Consider the following 21,725-nt stretch of genomic DNA (forward strand, 5'->3'; position numbering starts at 1 on the left):
AGTACATCTGGTTTTGAAATAGATCCATTCTCTTTGTAGGTATTCTTCCTATTGAACAGATCTTGCCGAATAGAAGGTTCACCAAGTCCTCTGAAGTTGTGTGGTGACGCACAGTACATCTGATTTTGAAATAGATTAATTCTCTTTAAAGGTATTCTCCCTGTCGAACAGATCTTGCCGAATAAAAGGTTCACCAAGTCCTCTGAAGTCGTTAGGTGACGCACAATTTGCTGTAATACTTCCTATTGAACAGATCTTGTCGAATAGAAGGTTCACCAAGTCCTCTGAAGTCAGCACAGTAGATCTGGTTTTGAAATAGATCAATTATCTTTGTAGGTATTCTCCCCATTGGACAGATCTTGCCGAATAAAAGGTTCGCCAAGTTTTCTGGAGTCGTTAAGCTATGCACAATACATCTGCTTTTAAAATAGTAATTGCAATTTTGTAGTTAGTTATACTTTCTATTGTAATTTTGTAGTTATACTTTCTATTGAACAGATCTTGTCGAGGCTTTAGATGTCCATAAGGATTTATGTTTTCATAAGGTACATCACGTCCTTTCAATTTGCATGGTGATGCAAGAAATCATTCTTCTAAAATGGTCTGATAATTGTTCCAGAAGTTCATATTTGCTGTGTACCAGGTCGATAATCAAACGAGCAGCACTTGGCAGACAGGCGCCAAGGATGGACTTTTGGAATGAATGATTCAAAACTAAAGCCCACGCTTGTTTACTTGATAAGAAGAGGGGTAAAAAGTCAGAAGTAGTTCATGCTTTGGATATAGCAGCCTTTCACCCTCATTCTTGTTTTCGATCGAATCCACTTTCGAACGAAAATCGTACGCATTCTCGTTTACGCCAGCAAAATCAAATGGCCTACTGATTCGATCGAACCAAAAACGTTCGAAAGTGGATACGTCCGTAAACAAGAATGAGGGTGTTTATTTCAGTCAAGTAGAGAACCTAACAATTCTGGGGTTGTTAACTTCCGGAAGCGGCAGCGTCACACTTTCGAACATGTCGCATCTGACCACGGATTTTTATCAGCATACCTGACCTGACTGCTCCGCCTCGGAACGGATGGGGAACCTGGATCTGTTTTCGGTCTGCCCAGATCCACACCCTCCCGGAGCACACCCACAGAGATCGGCACGATCCAGATGGTCGTTTGTCCAGTTTCGGCTTATGTTTGTGGCCAGAATCGACTTCGGCTTGCTCGGTCGTCCGGAGAGCTTGGAAATGATCGTTGACGGTGTTCCGGCGCATCAGTGACCCCTCCAGCGTGTCACGTTCGTGGATACGTCGTACTTGATATTCAGGCTTATTCTGCGCGGCGTGTGAGGTGAGACGGACGGTTTCGTCTCACGTGACGTGCGACGACTAATGTAAATCAAATGGGGCGAGTCGACTTTTGTCACCTCATTCGACTCGTCTCACCTCACACGCCGCGCAGAATAAGCCTGATTGCAAAACTCCGACAGCTTGGCACTGGACGGCCTGGCATCATGACCTTCAGTTCTTCTTCTTCCAGGGCGTCCGACAGACAGCCGATCATCTTCGGTTTGGTTACCTCCTCCGTTCAACGACCGGATAACTGCTCCCGGAGAATACGGATCTCGGCGCAACGTCGGATGCGATCCATTGACCAACGTTTTCACGTCCTTGGTGTTGTCCAACTGACAACGGACAAGTCGCCAAGGCCTGGAACAGCGTATTTAGGAAGCAGGTCTTCCCGAAGTTGTGCAATCCGGCGATCTGACTTTGCCTCTGCCGTATTAATCTTGAGTTACCTTGAAGTAAAAAAAAATCACGTTAGTTTTCGCCTTATCAAATCAATCAGATAGATAATCGATGTTTTTCTCACATTACTCACCGGAAGGTCCCCAAAACACGACAGCACCGACGACGACGGCAGTGGTCACTCTCGCTGGCATTACATTCTTCGATGAAAAATTAGAAAATTTCGCTGGTAGAAAAAAAAAAACACAAAAAAGGAATGAAAAAGTCGCAAAAAGATTTTGAAAATCGAGCGACTTTTTTTGGCTTTTCAGGTTGTATAAGGATAAAAGGTTTTAATTAACAAAAAAACTGATGTCTTCCGCCGCTACTACAACCTTCTATACACTGAACGGGCCAGACCATACAACGGAACTCGATTTAGGAAAAGCCACCTGTGCTAGGTCCTGCTGGTGCAGAATGCCGTTTTCTGTTTCGCGAAACATAACCACCTCGGCAATCAAGCCCGAACAAAAACACCAGCACCACCGATGTGTTTTGGGACAACGCCGCGTGTACTCCAGGGCTCAGAAGCTCCATGCTGTCTTTCAGTAGCGTACTGATCACGTAGAGGAAACCGCGGGATGAGATAGTCACCGATTCCTTGGCACGGAACCGATTTGCACGGACCGAAGCAAATCAAAACGTTCTGGATCAAAACAAAAACAAGCGTCTGACAGTTTGCTGGCTGATCAAAAACTCACCACATCGCTGCGGTTGAGCCATAGGGGAGAAAGGGGTTTGACGGAAATTGGGGTGAATTAGTATATAGGAGACGGTAGGGTTAAGTGCTACTTCGCAGGTTTTTCATTGTTTTTCAATAGTTAGAGGCTTTAAAACGTATAGGTTCCTTGGGAAAGAATGCTCAATAAATTGTCGGAAAGCCATAGGGCACATAAAAAATTTTCACGGGAATGGTCTATTATACTTTCGTAATATATTTTGAATCTGTCACTGTCACGCTTTGTATTTCATTGCACATAGGATGAACTAACATGAAATGCAAAAACATTAGGGGCTGTCCATAAACCACGTGGTCATCCGACCGGTACAAGAAGACGTGGAGCGCAGCGAGCTAGGTGGGTCGACCAAGTGGAGGACGATCTGCGGACCCAACGCAAAGTGCGGAACTGGAGACAAACAGCCATGGACCGAGTGGAATGGATACGGCTACTATGTACAGCAGAGGCCACCCCGGCCTTAGCCTGATCGGTAAGGTAAGTAAGGTCTTTCGTTCATACAAAAAAAATTGTATGGACCGTGGTCTTTGGTTTTTTTTAGCGAAGAAAATGAAATTCAATGGGAAAACAAATATTTCCACCAACCTGCCGCAAAAAAAAAAAAAACAAAAAATCCTACATTTGTTTCTAACATAACCTGTCAGAAGATGTATGTTTGTTTCAAACATGGATTGCGTTCGCTTCAAATGTGACGTTTGATTTGCTTCAAACAGTTTTATTTTTGTTGCCTGAACAAATTGACAATTTATTTGAATTTACCTCAAATATTTTTGATTTTACCATATTTTTTTCTGCGTGAATGTACTGCAATAATTATTTGATAAAAAATGTACTAAAACAGGCGGATTTTCTAATAACAATATTATTTTGTTGAACTAAGATATGTTTTCTTACTTGATATGTGAATAGAGTAAATATACAGGGGACACTCAAATAACTGGGACAGGTAAAATTTTCACTTTTTAAAATATGTTCAACTAGCAATAACTTTTCGAAAAAGGCATCAAATATTCTCAAATTTTTACTGTGAGTTCATCAACTAGTTATGTATCAGTGGTCCAATTTTGGAAAAGATCGGGCTTTTCTATATGAAGTTAGAAATATTTTAGAAAAAGGTATAATTATTAGGGTGGGTCATCGGAACATTTTTGTCAGATCAAGGTTTTTTCGACTCCATTTGGGGTCCTTAACAACTGGCCAAAATTTGAGAGGGATCGGTTACGCCTACGTTTTGCGCATCGCGATTGAAATTTGTAAAATTGCAATTTGCAAAAACGTAAATTTTTGAACATGATTAACTACTTTTGCTATAACTTCGCTGTGTTAAGTGCTAGAGCTTTGGTGTCTTCGACAAACTTCCATAATTTTTCGTGTTCAGCAACATTGCCGAAAACTCCAAAGCTCTAGGATGCGAAATAAAAAAGTTTGTATCGCAGCGCCACCTATGAGGTGAAATTTCGAACTAATGTCCAAATGCAATTCAAAGAGCATGTAAATCCAAACAATTTTGCTGAAGACACCAAATTGATAGAATGCATCCACAAAGTGCTATAGCAGTTTATAATTGACCCAGAGCGCAGTGATGACAGAAAAAGTCATTTTCAGTATATATTTCGATATACCTCACTTTGGAGCATAATAACTTTTTTGTGAGCATTTTAGCACCCTGCTGTCTTCGGCAAAGTTGTAAGGTATATCATGAACTATACTTTAACGGGTTTAGTATTATGGCTTTAGATAAATTAGTAGTTGAAATAGGAAAAATACAAAAAAGCACGTTTTCCTATACGAATTTCCATTCAAATTTCAATCGCGATGCGCAAAACGTAGGCGTAATCGATCCCTCTCAAATTTTGGCCAGTTGTTAAGGACCCCAAATGGAATCGAAAAAACCTTGATCTGGCTAGATACGATCGAATTCACGTTTTTCCATATAACCCTTGACCCACCCTAATAATTATCCGATAGCCAACTTTGAGCTGTTATATCTCCGGATTCAACCAACCGAACGCAATAAAATTTTGATAATTTATGGCTAATATAATGAGCTACCTATTAAAAACTTTTGACTTAACTTAAAAATCTTACCATGAAAGAAAGTTAAAACGATTAGACTATTTTTCTAATACAACACCAATTTATCCGAAACTTCATTATCGTTTTAAAATTATGGATAGTAATTATAGTTCATTTCTCTATAATAGACTTGATTATATTTATGTTTCGACGGAAAGCAATCAAATTGCCGGCATTAAATTGAAAAAGTAATAGGATGTTTTTCAAAGTTCATTATATTAGTCATAAGTGATCAAAATTTCATTGCATTCGGTTTATTGATTCCGGAGATATGACAGCTCAAAGTTGGCTATAGAATAATTATACCTTTTTCTAGAATCTTTCTTCTACATGAAAAGCCCGATCTTAAAGATTTCAGTACACCGAGTTTGAACAAAACCTTGTAAAAAATATTTAAAGTTTGAATAAACTGTTCATTCTACCCTCAAGCTCTGTTTGTTTTAATGTCACTTCTAATTGTTTATTAAAAACAATAACTTTTTTTTCATCTAATTATTTTGTTTTAGAAGTGAATTATTAGATACCATCACACATGTAGAAATTTGCGAATAATGGACGAACTGACCCTTATTACGATTAGCTCAGTTTTACATCAGACCATATTGTTTGCATGGTTTTCGCTATTTTCCTCATTTTAAAGTGGTTTAGTTAATTTTTAAGTCCAATATCAGTAGAAGTACAAAGATTTATGTTGTTACATAGAACCTAATCGTTCAAATATGCAAAAATAGCCTAAATGCTGTAAAATACCACCCTGTTCATTTTACCCACAATTCCCCTACATGAGCGGAATCCAGAGTACTGATGAGGGCGACATATAGCCACATGGGTTCGATTCCCGTTCGGCCCAGGAACTTTTCGTAAAGGAAATTTCCTTGCATTCCTTGAACATGGAGTATTATCGAGCCTGCCACACGACATGCAAAATGGCAGTTAGCAGAGGAAGACGAAGTGCTCATAGAACATCAGTAAGCTGAGAAGCAGGTTTTGTCCCATTGGGGACGTTATGATAAGTAGAAGAATAAGCAAATGACAAACATAAAGCCATATTTTCAGAAAAATTGAAGGAAAAATCTTTAAACAGTTGGATGGAGAAATGCACGGAAAGTGAGGTAAAAATTTAGTATACATATTTTGTATTGCGCTAGAGGTGGTTCTTTTATAGACGACAATATGTTCGTCATTTCTACTTTTGCTTATTTTTGGAAGCTATTGCGATTAATAGCGCACTAAGTATCGGCTATTGTACATATATCCTTAGGATGTAATTCACCTAACTGCCGCATTGCTTCCATTCAATTCGCAGCATTGCCACTATATAATGTAAAGACTTTTGTCTCTATTCTGCACCAATCTGATGACTTGTTGTTGCACATACTTACCAAGTCAATGGACGCTGAACTGAACTGAACTATACAATATCGACCAAAAGTGCGGTCAGCTGTATGATAATGCAAGCTTTCAGCGCAACATGGGCGGTTACATTGATGGCACAAATTGAATTATTTATGCTCCGTCATGCTGACACAAGTCGATACACCGAGTGCGCGATTGTGGGCTTTGGAGTATTCAATACATATCTAGCTAAAAACAAATATATAGTTTTTGAGCATATAGTTACTGGTTGAGTTGAATATGGCTATGACTGTTTTTTTTTTTTTCAGATTCGAATGCTTTATCAAATGTAAATACTTGTCAGTATTGATATGTGTGAAGCTGGCATAAGTTCAAATTTCTTGAATGCCGTAACTATACTCTAACGTGGATCATTATTGAAATTTGAGCTTTCTCCGTTAAGCATGCTTTTTATTATTATTTTTTTTATTACTATCAAATGTATTATACATTTATCAATACAATATTACTTAAACAACTACTGGGAAATAATCTTAGAATCAGGTTCTAACCCATAGTGAATATCACGAAAGAAAAAAAGATCAGGAAGACGATAAAACAATGAAAAAGAAAAAAAAACAGAAAACTAGAGAAAAGAAAAAAATAATATGAGAAGAAAATCGAAACAAATATGAAAAAGGAAATATAAAAATATTGGCTTTCGCCAAAAGTAACTATGTACAACTTTCGTATTCAGCAAACCTCTGCCCAGGGGCAACGATTCATGGGAATTTGAAACGGTCACGTTTCTCCACCTACGCGAAAAAAAAATGGAATACGCCATGGAGGGTAGTTTAGTTACATATTGAAACCTCCCTCCCAATGGCGAGCGACTAGCATGCAAAACTACATCCAAGACAATAGCAAACCAAGTAAGACGAAATGGAAAAAGGATTCGTGGTGCGACGATGGGACAACCGTGAACGACGACGTATGAGGTGTAGCACGGAAGAAAGCTGAATCAAACCATCATCAGTGCAGTGGATGGAGGAAAATTGTGTTCTTGACCTGAACCGCGGCAAGTTCAAGCAAGAACTATGCTTGACATAACATGCCTGCCTACCGTATCCATTATGCGGGAGCTGGATATAACTTTGTTTCGTGACATGCTGCTGGCAATTTTTGAACTTGAACAGCAAGTTAGCGCACGTGGCAATGACATTGCAGGCGCCCATGTATTGTATAGCTATGAATTTACAAATTATGGGATTTTCCAATGGTACATTGAACGTTCCTACTGTCGTCATTGATCCGAATCAAAACGACCGGCATAATCAGGACCTGTTTTGAATTGGAATACTGGTGATTGATGGCGAACGAGGTAGACTCTGTAGAACTTGAAAGTCATGAACCCCAAAATGTTTTGCAAACCTTCAATGTCGTATAACCTCAAAGAGATTTTCTCGTTGCATTACGAAATAGCGTGGATTACGACGACCATAAACCATTGTGGCAACAATCATATAAATTGTGGCAGAATTTTTAGAACTTTGAAGTCTAGAACTTCAGAACATTTTGCATACCTTACAATTTCCGACAACCGTCAAAAGGACTACTCGTTAGATTGTGGAGCACCGTTGACAAACGCGAGTAATAATAGCAAACGTAGATGGCGGTTGAGGAGGTAGATTGTGTAGAAGTTGAAACTTTTAAACTCCAAGATATTTTGCAAACCTTACAATGGCCGACAACTGTAAAAAGATCTTCTTCGTTGGATTGTGAAGCACTATGGATATTAGCGGAGAATAATCACAAATGTAGATTCAATGGTGATTGAGTAGAACTACAAAGTAGAACTTAGTCATGAGTTTCATGTTTTTTTTTGCAAACCCTACAATATCGTAGAACCTTAAAGAGATTGAGATATTTTCCTTTCAGCTTCCGGGATGTAAGTTCACCAGTGATTGTAGCTAGCTCGCGGTTCATCCTTCGCTGCCACACACCGATCTTCCGTGCACCGCCAAAGGTCATCCTTAGCAAGCGTAGCTCAAACACTCCTAGTGCTTGTAAGTTATCCTCGAGTACAGTCCAAGTCTCGGTGGTCGTAGGTAGAGGATCACCGATCTTATTAGCGTCTTGTACAGGGCCCATATATATAGCCGCAGCTATGAAGGCGTGGGTATCCATCATAACCATACTGGAGGTGACGGGGTCGATACCTGGTCAGCCCAGGATCTTTTCGGAAAAGAAATTACTGTGGAAGTGCTCATAGTACACTAGCAGGCTTTGTGCCAGTCACAATGGTCCATGAACCAGATTGAGGAGGAAAGATGCATGCCGCGCCTTTAAATGATTTTTTAGACAAATATGAACTTCTACAAAGTTGTTCCTAATAGTATGGCCCTCTTCCCAATGTTCAAATTAAATTAGGGTGGTCCATATTTTCACAGAAATTGGAAACCAAACTTTCTTATTTGCAAGAATAACTATATACATTTTTCGGAGGAAAAGTTGGAGATCAATTTTGAGCTAGTTTGCTGTAGCTAGATCTAGAGATATTATTCTAAATAAGCTTATAAGCTATTCTTGTTAAAGTTTTTTTAAGTACTTATAATCAATCATCAGTGTAGGCACATAAATACAACTAGTTTCAAAGCAGTCTTCAAAAGCAGCCTTGGAGATCTCCTGAAGAGTGGGCCAGATTAGTCTTATGGATATTTTATGCCTATTTTATCTCGGATTTGCAGAACAAAGAGCTTTATTGCTAAGTTTTATTAATCTATTTTAGAAATAACTTCAGGATTGTCACATAAGTATACTGGTTACATGGGTAGGGTGATTCAAGAAAAACCGGTTTTCTGGCTTTAACTTTTTCAGTTTCAATTTCTCATACAAGTCGACCAAGAAACTTGCAGAGAATTTGAAAACGCGTAGTTTCGTACGCTGAGACGATTATTATCTCATTTGTTTCAAAAGTTAGGAACGTTTTTCTTTAAAAATCATAGTTTATTCAAAAGGCGATATTACGGGTTGGGGCAAAGATAAAAAATATCTTTTTCCTACATTCAAAAGAAGAAATATTGTTATAAAACATATCAAAAAATTAGAGAGGTGTCATTTTTGTAACTCAAGAAAAAAAATAGTTAAAAAGTGCCTTTTTTTCTAGAAAATCGTCTGTATCTTTTGAACGGAATGACGTAGCAACATTCTCAGTGTACGAAAATGTGCGTTTTTGAAAGCTCTTAAAGCGGTTCTTTGACGACTTTGATGAGAAATTTGAACTGAAAAAGATAAAGCGAAAAAACTGTTTTGCCCAAATTTGAATCATTTTCCCATAATTTTTATAGGGTGACGCTAGAACAAATCTTTTTATCGCTCTAACTTTTTTGTTTCAATTTTCTCATCAAAGTCGTCAAAGAAGTAAAGAACCACTTTTATAGCTTCCAAAAACGCACAATTTCGTGCACTGAGAATATTGCTACATCATTCCGTTCAAAAGATATAGACGATTTTCTAGAAAAAAGGCACTTTTCACCTATTTTTTTCTTGAGATACAAAAATAACTTTTCCAAAGAATGTATATAGCTATTCTTGCAAATAAGAAAGTTTGGTTTCCAATTTCTTAGAAAATATGGACCACCCTAATTTTCATATACATTGGAAAGAGGGCCTTATTATTAGGAACAACTTTGTAGAAGATCATATTTGTCGAAAAAATCATTTGAAGGCGCTGAATGCATCCTCGTAAGTCTGGTTCGTGGACCACTGTGCAGTGGGGACGGTACGCCAGGAAGAAGAAGAAGAAGCAAAACACGAAGAACGTGGTGAGTAGGTCGGATCCAGAGGCACGTTCTCCTCTATTTGGGAAATTTGTGCCATCACGAAGAACGTGGCACATTTGATGCAGGGGTTAATTTGTTTGGACCACAGTTTCTTCTGAATCCCTTAGCAGGGGATATACATAAAGACTGGACTCGAAAAAATGAGACACAGAGAATAATGTATAACTTTTGATTGCGTGCACAAAAATAGCAGATTTTTTTTTACCAGAAATAGTACATTATGTGTAGCTAATACCATACAAATTTCATCAAAATCAGTTAAGTGTTGGCGGAGATATCGCCGAAACAAGTGACTTACCATTTTAGAGTCTTGGGCCAAACAAACACATTATAAAATATCACATTTTTTACCTAAAACTGTAGAGCCAAAAATACTGAACCGATTTCAATGAAAATGTTTCTGTACAAAAAGTATGTATGTAGATGTATTGTATCAAAATTTAATTCAATTTGATTTGATCTTTAAAAAGTTATAGTCATATATGTAGCACAATGTCACAATAAGCAGATGTGGTTTTTGGTATAGTGACATTCAAACTGCTCCAACTTTTAAAATGTTCAATCAAAATGGCTGAAATTTTTACTGAGAGCAGATTAACCGATTTTATACTGTCAAAGTTTCAAAAAAAAATCGAGACAGTGTTGCCAATAGTCAAAATAATGCACATTGATTTTAAAATGTTAAAAAGTGCACAAAATTTGAAAACCCCGTTTTTTGTTTGAATTGTTAAAAAAGTACTGAACTGATTACAGTGGTTTTTCGATTTTGTCACGGTTCTATTTAATCACGCTCCATTATATCACGCTCGATTCAAGCACGGTATTTTTTTCGATTTTATCACGCTATGATATTTGATAGAAATATTTCCGAGTACATATTTCAAACTAAGTAGGACATATAAATTGTCATAAGTATGCTACTTTTGCACATTAGTAGCGTTCGTTCACCAGTTTTGATCAGTCTAAGGGAAACCACTCCTAAAAAAAATACAAATTACCCATTTAAAACTAATGAAATATGAAAGGTTTCAATCTATATTATGGCCAAAACTAATGCTTCTACTCTAAATGGTTTCAGTGACAAGGGTGATAAGGGGTTTCAGACCGGGTACTGAACTTGATAATCTAGAATCGCATTCTAAAACATCTCAAATATTTACCTAACAAACGGAAAGCTATATAAAACTGCAATTTTAACTCATTTCAATCAAAGTTGGTTTGATAAAATGTCAAAATTCAAGCTTTAGAATGCCGTTCGCAACTTCATATAAGCTTAGAAAGATTCCTAGCATAAGAGAATCTAAAGATGTTCGTCAGAATAGACCATTAAAATCACTTAAACGGCTGTTATGAAATGATCAATTGCTACCATGCATGGATGTCATAACTTAAATATTACTCAAGACTGAAAATGCTACTTATTGCTTGCTCACTCGAGGAAACTATTGAGTGCCATTTCAGACTTAATGCATTCCATTTCATGTGGCTCCATTTCGTCTTCACTAGTTAGTTGAGGCGTTGAAGGGATATCTTCACATTGTTCTACAATGCAGCATAAATACAGTCTAGGATGACTCCTTGATATTTATTGACGGTTGGCTAATTTTATTTTTTGCTGCTTGGAATTTTCAATTTCTATTGTGTGGTTTGATGTTTCGTTCGGTTTTTATTTGCTTTTTTGTATTTAGGTGTATTTAGAGTAATAAAAACACTCGCAAAATATATGTTTCAATTTTATCACGCTCCAGTATATCACGCGATTATTTTTTTTATTCGTGATATAATCGAAAAAGTACTGTATAATGAAACTTTCATCACTTATTATGACTTACTTGAAGAACTTACAGTCAAATTTTCAGACGTTTTGATGAGCCAACAACCATGTTATAGCCTAAACAATTTTTAAAATTGAAGCCCAAAATTTCCAAAATCGCATTTTATTGTTCGACAATATTTGCGCCAATACTGAACCAATTTTGATGAATTTTGTAGGGCATTAACTACACATAACATGCTATTCCTGGTTAAAAAATCAATTTTTGTGACCGCAATCAAAAGTTATACATTATTTTGAGTGTCTCATTTTTTTCAAGTCCAGTCTTTACATTTACATCGCATTTAAGACAAGACATAATCAACAATAGTACGCCACAATACTCGGTTCGTGGCTGCCGTTCTCCACCCTCAATCACGCCCGATGCTCGCCAAATCACGCTCCACCTTATCCGTCTATCGTGCTCTCTGCGCTGGCGCTCTACGCCTTCTTGTGCTAACCGGATTTGTCGCGAACACCAACTTTGCAGGGTTGTTGTCCGGCATTCTTGCAACATGCCCTGCCCATCGTATCATTCCCGATTTGGCCACCTTCTGGATGCCGGGTTCGCCGTAAAGTGCAGCGAGCTCGTGGTTCATCCTTCTCCGCCACACATCATTCTCCTGCACACCGCCGAAGATCGTCCTTAGCACGCGTCGCTCGAAAACTCCGAATGCTGACAGGTCCACCACGAGCATGGTCCATGTCTCGTGTCCGTAGAGGACCACCGGTCTTATTAGCGTTTGGCGCATTTGGTGCGTGGGTGAATCTTTTTCGACCGCAGTTTTTTCTGGAGCCCATAGTATTCCCGACTTCCGCTGATGATTCGCCTTCGAATTCCATAACTCACGTTGTTGTCAGCCGTCAGTAAGGATCCGAGGTAGACGAATTCCTCCACCACCTCGAAAGTATCCCCATCTATCGTAACATTACTACTTAGACGGATCCGGTCGTGTTCGGTTCCGCCTACCAGCATGTACTTTGATTTTGAGGCATTCACCACCCGTTCGACCTTTGCTGCTTCGCGTTTCAGGCGGGTGTACAGCTCTGCCACCGTTCCAAATGTTCTGGCAATAATGTCCATATCGTCCGCAAAGCACACAAATTGTCCGGATTTTGTGAAAATCGTTCCCCGGCTGTTGAGCCCGCCTCGTCGCATCACACCTTCCAGAGCGATGTTGAAGAGTAGGCATGAGAGCCCGTCACCTTGTCTCAGTCCCCGGCGAGATTCGAATGAACTGGATAGTTCACCTGAAACCCTTATGCAGTTTTGCACACCGTTCATCGTTGCTTTAATCAGTCTAGTCAGCTTCCCAAGAAAGCCGTTTTCGTCCATGATCCTCCATAGCTCTGCGCGGTCGATACTGTCGTATGCTGCCTTGAAGTCGTTGAACAGGTGATGCGTTGGGACCTGGTATTTGTAGGATTCGGCGAATAAGTTAAACACATTTGTAATTCTCACATTTTTTCTTTTATTTTGCAAACGTTCACTTTGTTTACCATCATTACACCATCACATCCTTCAACCACAAACTTCGTTTCCAAACTGACTCTCAATGCCCACTCATTCCATTCACAAGCCTCCTTTTGTTGCTATCCTTTTCATTCTGCCGTCGCTGATCTCTCTCCCTTGCTCATATTTCATTCGAATGCTCACGCGCCGCGCCGACGACGCCGCCGACAGCTCGGATGCTGGTATATTGCAGAATCCAATTATTTCGTCTCTCTACCTTTACACTGATATGAATGTTCTAATGAAATTCATAACAATTTAACTATTTATTATTTTCAATTCAATTATTCTTCCTACAGTATTCACGGCATTTCTGGAGGATTTGCCGTACGGTGAAGATGTGATCCGTTGTCGACCGGCCGTCGATGAAGCCTTCCCATGATAACTTCCCACGAACTCATTCTTTTTAGGTGACAGACGACGGAAGATGATCTGGGATAGCACTTTGTAGGCAGCATTCAAAATAGTGATCGCTCTGAAGTTCTCACATTCCAAATGGTCGCCTTTCTTGTGAATGGGGCAGATTACCCCTTCCTTCCACTCCTCCGGTAGCAGTTCGGTTTCCCAGATCCTGACTATCAGCCGGTGCAGACAGGTGGCCAACTTTTCTGGGCCCATCTTGATGAGTTCAGCTGTGATACCATCCTTACCAGCAGCTTTGTTAGTTTTGAGCTGATGAATGGCATCCTTAACTTCCCTCTGCATGGGATGAATGAACCAATTTCCGTCCTCCGTTGCACTGGTGTCGTCGTTTCCTCCGTTGCCGTGGTCTCCAGTGCCCACGTTCTCCACGCCATTCAGGCACAGAGAACAGACATTCAAGTCCAATCTGAATTTTGTGTAAGGAATATTTTATCGGCAACACAAGTGGCAATAGCGTGGCGCTGCAATCGGTAAATTTCCCATACTAATTTAATTCACCACTTGAAATCTTTCAATTCACCACTGACTGTGGCAATATGGTGTTTGGCGGCGTTAGTGTTGTCATCGTGTATTGGTTTGCAACCTTACTCGAGTGAAAATTCAAATCCTTACCCAACTATCTGAATGAAATTTGTTCTAGCCTGGATGTCTGTTCTCTGTGATTCAGGTGCTGATCGAAGTGCTGCTTCCACCTTTCGATCACCTCACGTCCGTCCGTCAAGAGGCCTCCGTCCGGCTCGCGGCACGAAACCGTTGCGGGATGCGTTGAGCTTCTGATAGAACTTCCGTGTTTCTTAGGAACGGCACAGCAGTTCCATTTCTCACACTCCGCTTCTTCCAGGCGGCGCTTTTTCTCCCGAAAGAGGCGGGTCTGCTGTTTCCGCTTCTGTTTATAACGTTCCACGTTCTGTCGAGTCCCTTGCTGCAGCATTATCGCCCTCGCTGCATTCTTCTCCTCCAAAACCGTTCTGCACTCTTCGTCGAACCAGTCGTTCCGTCGATTCCGTTCCACGTACCCGATGGTGCTCTCGGCTGCGCCGTTGATGGCTGCTTTCACTGACTGCACTCCAGCAGTCCTCTAGAGGGGCCTCATCGAGCTCGCCCTCGTCAGGCAACGCGGCCTCGAGATTCTGCGCGTATGCTGAGGCGACATCCGGTTGGTTTAGTCGCTCTACGTTGTACCGTGGCGGATATCTGTACCGTACATTGTTGATGACGGAAAGTTTTGGGCGCAGTTTGACCATCACCTGATAGTTAGTGGTCGGAGTCGATCTTGGAGCCACGATAGGTCCTGAAGTCGATAATGCCGGAGAAGTGCCGTCCGTCAATCAGAACGTGGTCGATTTGAGATTCCATCTGCTGTGGTGATCTCCAGGTGTAACGACAAGGGAGGCTGTGTTGGAAAAAGGTGCTACATATGGCCATGGCAGGGAAATCAGTGAGTCGTAGCCCGTTTTCGTTCGTCTGCTGGTGGGCGCTGAACTTTCCAATCGTCGGTCTGAATTCCTTCTCCTGGCCTACCTGAGCGTTCAAATTTGCTATGATGATCTTGACGTCGTGGCTTTAGCAGCGATCGATCGTACTCGCGTTCGAGCTGCGCGTAAAATGCGTCCTTGTCATCATCAGTACTTCCGGAGTGTGGGCTGTGCACGTTTATAATACTGAAGTTGAAGAATCGGCCCTTGATCTTCAACCTGCACATTGTTTCGTCGATCGGCCACCAACCGATCACGCGCCTCTGCATATCACCCATCACTATGAAAGCTGTTCCCAGCTCGCGTGTGTTGCCGCAGCTCTGGTAGATGGTATGATTACCTCTAAACGTTCGCACGATGGATCCTGTCCAACACACCTCTTGCAGCGCTACGATGCCGAACCCGCGGTCCTTCAGTAGATCGGCGATGTAAATATGCGGGTGCTCCCAATGAAGTTGAGAGATCGGCAGTTTCACGTACCGAGTTTCCAATCGCAAGTCCTTTATGTTCGCTGGGGTCGTTGCCGTTAGTCTCGGTTCGTATAATGGCAAGCAAGCAGCTGCGTTTATGCTAAAGTGTCGGTAGAGGCGCTTTTCTGAAAAATGCGGTAAACGTTATAACAGTGTAAACAAGCAGAAAAGTTTGCGCTAAGGAATCATAGATGGCGCTCGCGTTCCATGTATTTTTCACATATACAGCGGCGCCGCCCGGCGGCTATCCACTCGAAACATCATGCACAACACGGGTGGAAAATGCCAGTCAGGAAAAATGAGGTAAACAGCTTGAAATTTGTATGGTGGTGCAATAAATTCTCTATTACTGCAATGAATCCGGAAGAATCGCATAGGGAGAATGATTTTGTTTCTAATTTGCAACTTTTTACCCCAGGGTACAAATCGCTGCGATGCGGAACAAGTGCAAGCCAGCGATTTGTCCATACAAGAAAAATGATTTTACCTCAAATGTGGTGGTGCCATCTCTGAGAAAAACAAGCTTTGATTTCCTCCTATTCTGTTGCTGATTTTCCGCTACAATGGTTTTTTACGGCTGACTCGTAGGGCCATTGAAATATAAATTTTGAAATAATAATAAAAGATACTCATCAATTTGTTTTATTTATACTAGCTTTACATGTTTAATTGAATACTTTGATCGTAAACATAACTGATTGACGGTTTCGACTTCTTCTGAAACCTTTCATTGATTGACAGTTATATTTTCTCCTCATCTATTTCCAGACCCGTTCCACAATTCGATTCTTCCCGGAAAGACAAATCATCCAACCGTTGAGTGTCGTCTAACACGTCAACAGAGCGAAATCGCTTGATGCACATAACGCCGCCGGCTGAATGGCGTCGCCTGTGGAGACATCGGACAATCTGCAGGACTGGGAATATGTCAAGCAAGGAATCGCACTATGGCTTAACAATCAACCGAAAGCGGCCGAGGAAAGCTTCCACAATCGGGAGTCCAGTGTGCACATCGTGGCGGGCCACACATTCATCTCGTTCATGGTAAGCCCGGATGGAAATTCTCATACAAAAACAATGTCTAACAAGAATTGTACAGTGTATTCTATTACAAACAGTGAATGCTATTGTTATTATATGGTAATTCAACGATACTTTCTATTGTTCAGAAAGTTCAAACAATATCCAAAAATATACGATTTCTATATTATAACGATACGTAACGTATATAGGGAATCGCGCTACTTGGGCGGTGGCTTCTATATTCGTCTGTTTTCCACTATAACTCAGTCAATTTTGAACCAATTGACTTGCAATGTTGTACACGGGTAGATACTATACCTATCTCACTGCATTCCAAAAATTGTGTCAATTGGTTCAAATTTGACTGAGTTATAGTGGAAAACAGACGAAAATAGAAGCCACCGCCCAAGTGGCGCGATTCCCTATTCTATTGAAAATTGTACATTTACAATTCATCGTATGGTACATAACCATAAGTTATATTGTTACTTTATGATATTTTGTATGGTATCCAACCCAATAAGCTGCATTGTAATACTCTATTGCAATATTTTGTAATTTTATTGAGCCTTTTATGTGCAAGCTCACAAAAAATGCTTCATTTTTATGTTTCAGTTTTATTATTCAGTAGATTCATTAATTCATTGCATTGCTAGGGTAATTTTTATCGGATGGCAGGGCACATTTGCTTCGACGAAAGTCTTTGCATTCCTATTCAATGCATGAGACCTCCTTCCAGGAAGCAGGACGCTGTCAAGCGTGCATAATTGGTAGAAAGCGATGAAAGTCCATGAAAGCGAATGCATAGCACAAGCCATTATACCAGACAATGAACGAATGTGAAACAATTTTGCCCGTCAAGTGCACTTCAATTACAGGAAAAAATAATAAATGCATAACCGGGTACCTTGTCGGAGGAAGATAAGGACTGTGAGGTACAAGAAGTAACGAGTGTACTCTCCTGTGTTCTATTCTATAGAAAAAGCGTTAAATCGTGCTCAAAAGATTTCCCTTTTTCTATACCAAGCATGACATGGCTTTCTTGCAGGGGTTCTCGAATCTGTAACGACAATTCACTAGTAAGAGTTTTCTCGTCATGAGTACGAAAATCAGGTAGCAAACCTTGTGGAAAACAGATTGATTATTGTAGGAATATGTTTAGGTTTATTTCCTAAGGCGGAATGTGAAGCATAACAAATGCAAAATAAATAAAGCACAACAAATGTTTAAACCCACGTTTGGAACCATCAGAAGGCCGGCTCCAGAGGCACGTTATCCTCCATTCGGGACATTTGTTTGGAGTAACAAAAACAAAGTATAACATTACAACTATGAGACACTACGTATTATGAAAAATAAAACAGATCACTACAAATGCACCCTAATATAACACATCACACATAACACATTAAGCAAACATCGTACTCTATTAGCCAAATAGATAACGGATTCCGTTCACAAAATGACGAGATTTCATCATTCTTTTAATTTCTTTTTTCTTAAATACTTGTTTGGCTTAGGAGTTCTAATCCTAATTGCGGCTTTCAATTTTTATTTTATTATAAAACGTCTACATGGGCATCAAGTATTAGGGAACGGTTCACATGTCTTGGGTAGTTAATTGTCTCCCAAAATGGCCTGAAAGTAGGCTATTAAGTTGAGGCAAGCTTGGCTTATGCCTGTGCACTACAAATGTTATTATAGGTGTTTAACTCGTAATATCTTCATAACCGCATTTTTAAAGAGTAACAACGAGATATTGGAAAATTTTATTTGAGATTGGTTATGTCTCGGTTCCAATGTACTTTGGTGCCATCCCTGCAACTAATCCGATGTCAACTCGCTCTCTCAACCCTTTTTTGGTTGAGAAACACTGCTACACGGTGCGGTTGGTTTTCCCGGTCCTTACAGGATTTGCTCTCCCCACAGCACTTGATTCTTAATGATAACGACAGGCCGATATGGGAAGAGATGAAGACACCCATTGTTGTGCATAATGGGGGGAGTCACGTCCACTGTGGTGCATAATTGATCGGACAAACGCCGATTTTCATACAAAATGGCCAAATTTGAGATGCTGTAACTATGGTTTGCTTTGATGGATTGAGCTCAATTTTTGACACGGAACTACAAATATGCTGAATTTTGTGTATACAAAGTATAAAATGTTTTCGTTCACAGGTCTGGGCGTGGCAAGGCTTTGAAAAAATTGCAAAAGTGATCGGACAGCGGCACGCGTGTAAATCAAAGGGGTACCGCTGTCCGATCACTTTTGCAATATTTTCAACGCCTTGCCACGCCCAGACCTGTGAACGAAAACATTTTATACTTTGTATACACAAAATTCAACATATTTGTAGTTCCGTGTCAAAAATTGAGCTCAATCCAACAAAGCAAACCATAGTTACAGCATCTTAAACTTGACCATTTTGTATGAAAATCGGCGTTTGTCCGATCAATTATGCACCACAGTGTAAGTATCGCAGATGAACATGATTGAATATGGATGTATGTAGAAGCTATCATCTTGGCTCGCATTCATAATAAATGAGATCAGTTATCAGATGCAAGAGTTACCGCTCTGATAATGACGATAGATGTAGTTGTACTTCCTTTGAATTAATCAGTATTGATAGGTACAGAAAATTTTCTTTAGTGACTTTATGGAAGACTTTGATTCCTTGCACTTTGTCCAATAAAAACAATTCTTGCTGAACAATCTTCCTAACCAGTGAATCTGTTCGGTTAGGATAAGAACAACATTTTTATTTATTTGTCTAGTCCTTTTATGCAAGTTGAATATTGACTTTGAAAATCGTGCCGTTCGTTCTATTTTTATCATCGTGTCGTCGCCAAACACGTATTATCAAATAATCATTTATTGGAAGGAATTTCCAAAAAAAAGGCCGCTCCATTGCCAAGTACAGCATCAATTATGCAGCAAAAATCTCAGGAGAAGGTGCCCAATCGAATATAAAAATAACGTCCGTCGAACTTGTCCATGAGGCGTCCAACCAATAAGATTAACGTTGGATTGTTGAATTTTTAACGAGATGGTCGATGGTGCTTGCTACCTCCTTTAGAAAATGACGACCAAAGAATCCATTTGGGCTTATAGGCAGTACACAATGGGCTTAGAATCGGTATTCTATAAATAACGTTTCCTCCTTTTTGACCATCTATGTCAATATTGAGAAATTAGGGCCCGACTGATTTATCGAAAAACTTGTGATTAGATAGTATATTAGCATTAGTATAAGAAAAATTAGAAAATTTTCGGTATATTTCCGACATACCAGCAATTCTGGTACATTCCAGTGAAGGACAACATGTATCGTTGTACCCGAGCTTGCGTCGCACCGAAACAGTTGGTCGTTGAGCGTGTGACCGCGCCAAGCTCTCGACGCATACACACGGTAAAAATTCTGCACGCTCGTCGTGGGTTCGAATCCCATCAGAACGCGATTTTCTTTACAAAATCTACTCTCAATTGATTAATTAAGAACATGATGTGCCTTCTAATTGGGTAAAATAGCCCAACTCATAAAATTATTCCTGAATGAGATTTGATCATTATTAATAGATGAATGTTGTCAAGATATGTTTGCATAAAATATCCTTCTCAAGTCCGGATTTATAAATGTGGGGGCCCTCTTTCTAGAGTATATATTTTGTGCCATATAGTATGGACGATAAATCGAGGAAAAAAAATAAACCTTATAATTATAATATTTATGTTGCTGGCACGGTAAAGACTGGATATGTTGCGCAATTCTGATCCCATTGTGATCCCCTAGCTTCTGTCCAGCAACTCCTAGTAGGACGGAACCCTAACGGGAGAGTACCGCCCACCACAGTGCCGTTACTAACTGTGAGTGCCGCCATTTTGCCCGGAGCTTCGCGGCATCGGCAAGCCAGCGACCGCGAACGCTCGGCAGTCAGGCCACGAACTGAAGCAAACGAGGAAGAGGAAGAAAGCCGTCGTAGTGTCGAGGGACGAGTGGAGCTGGCCAGCGTCGACGAAGGAAGGTAGAAAAGAGTGGTTGCGGAACGAAGAAGGGGCCCCGCCGACCGTAAAGGGAAGAAAGTAGACAGTAAGGTAGGAGATAGGCTGTAAGGAAGTGGGGGAAGGACGAATAAAGGTACCTGTGTGTAAAAGTTTGAATAAAGTGGGAAAAGTGTGTTGTAATTCGGTACTCAAGTGTTTTCTTGGTCGCGGTGAGTCAAGCGCGTATGCCGACCCTGAGGCAGTTGTAGAAGGGGGTCTCATTGATGCCGGATAGGGGGAGGCCCCATTAGTTACACTTGGCGCCCAACTGAAATTTTGCGCAGATTCAGTGCCCGGGTACACTTGAATGCCGATTGCGTGTCTTTGCGGAGGTCTCTGGGAACGTCCAGACTTCGTCGACAAACTTTTCTAAAAGCACACAAAACAGGTAACCAACTGAAGATTAAATATCAATATAGCTAATTCACCAAGAGGGGTCTTGGATGTGAGTGGACGGTCTAATTAGCCGCCAACACTTGATCAAAACTTACTAAAATAGTACAAGTTCAAAGTTGGAGTATTTTCGCGGTTGAATTCCGGAAAGGCTCAGTGTAGTGTGATTTTCAGACTGAACAATAAAACACCAAACAAAACGAAACGTTTATTGACCATAAACTTGCTAAAACTAGGTTTTTTAAATTGATTGCTCCATAGGAGAGCGTGAACAAATTTTAGGTTTTTTTTTAATTTCATTTTTTAGCTTTCAAGCAACGAAAGTGTTAACACATTTAGGATTTTCAAATTGGTTCGAGAGGAAGTTCCTCTGAACAACATTATTAGTTTCTTTTTAAATTTTATTTTTCGATTTTTTCTGGTTGAATGTCGGCGGCAACTATGGAAATGTCCCATGTGTTGTCGAAGTACCATGCGATGAATCCAGGTCATCTCACTATCGATGAGCTGGAGCATGAGCTGAAGATCCGCGGTGCGCCGTTGGAAGCTTCACGGAGTGCGTCTGAGAGAACCCTGAGATGTTTGCTGAAAGAGGAGAAAAATAAACCGCAATTAGAATTTCCATTTGTTAGCGAATCTGTAGTAGAAGAGTTGGAAGTGTGTGACGATAAGTTGAACGGAATTAAAAACCATTTGATGAAGCGAGGTTCGAAAAGAGCGCCGGAACAGTTGTACAAAACTCGACTAATTCATATCCTGTTACGGATGCATCGTTTAAAAACCGTCGCGAAAGAAGA

At 40.2% G+C, this 21,725-nt stretch overlaps 1 protein-coding gene and 1 pseudogene across 4 annotated transcripts in view; one reads left to right on the plus strand and one right to left on the minus strand.

Annotated features, from left to right (window-relative positions):
- Nucleotides 1–21,725, plus strand: part of LOC109431885 (tetratricopeptide repeat protein 39C-like) — a 76,787-nt gene that overhangs the window by 22,415 nt on the left and 32,647 nt on the right. For all 4 annotated transcript variants that reach the window (XM_062856985.1, XM_062856984.1, XM_062856983.1 and 1 more), the window contains exon 3: nt 16,233–16,508. In XM_062856985.1, the coding sequence (XP_062712969.1) occupies nt 16,344–16,508 (165 nt within the window). In that variant the 5' untranslated portion in view covers nt 16,233–16,343. The remainder of the gene's footprint in view (nt 1–16,232; nt 16,509–21,725) is intronic.
- LOC134283979 (ubiquitin carboxyl-terminal hydrolase 30 homolog) lies at nt 952–2,456 on the minus strand (annotated as a pseudogene).

This window comes from Aedes albopictus, chromosome 3, assembly GCF_035046485.1.
Source record: "Aedes albopictus strain Foshan chromosome 3, AalbF5, whole genome shotgun sequence".
Classification (NCBI taxonomy): Eukaryota; Metazoa; Arthropoda; class Insecta; order Diptera; family Culicidae; genus Aedes; species Aedes albopictus.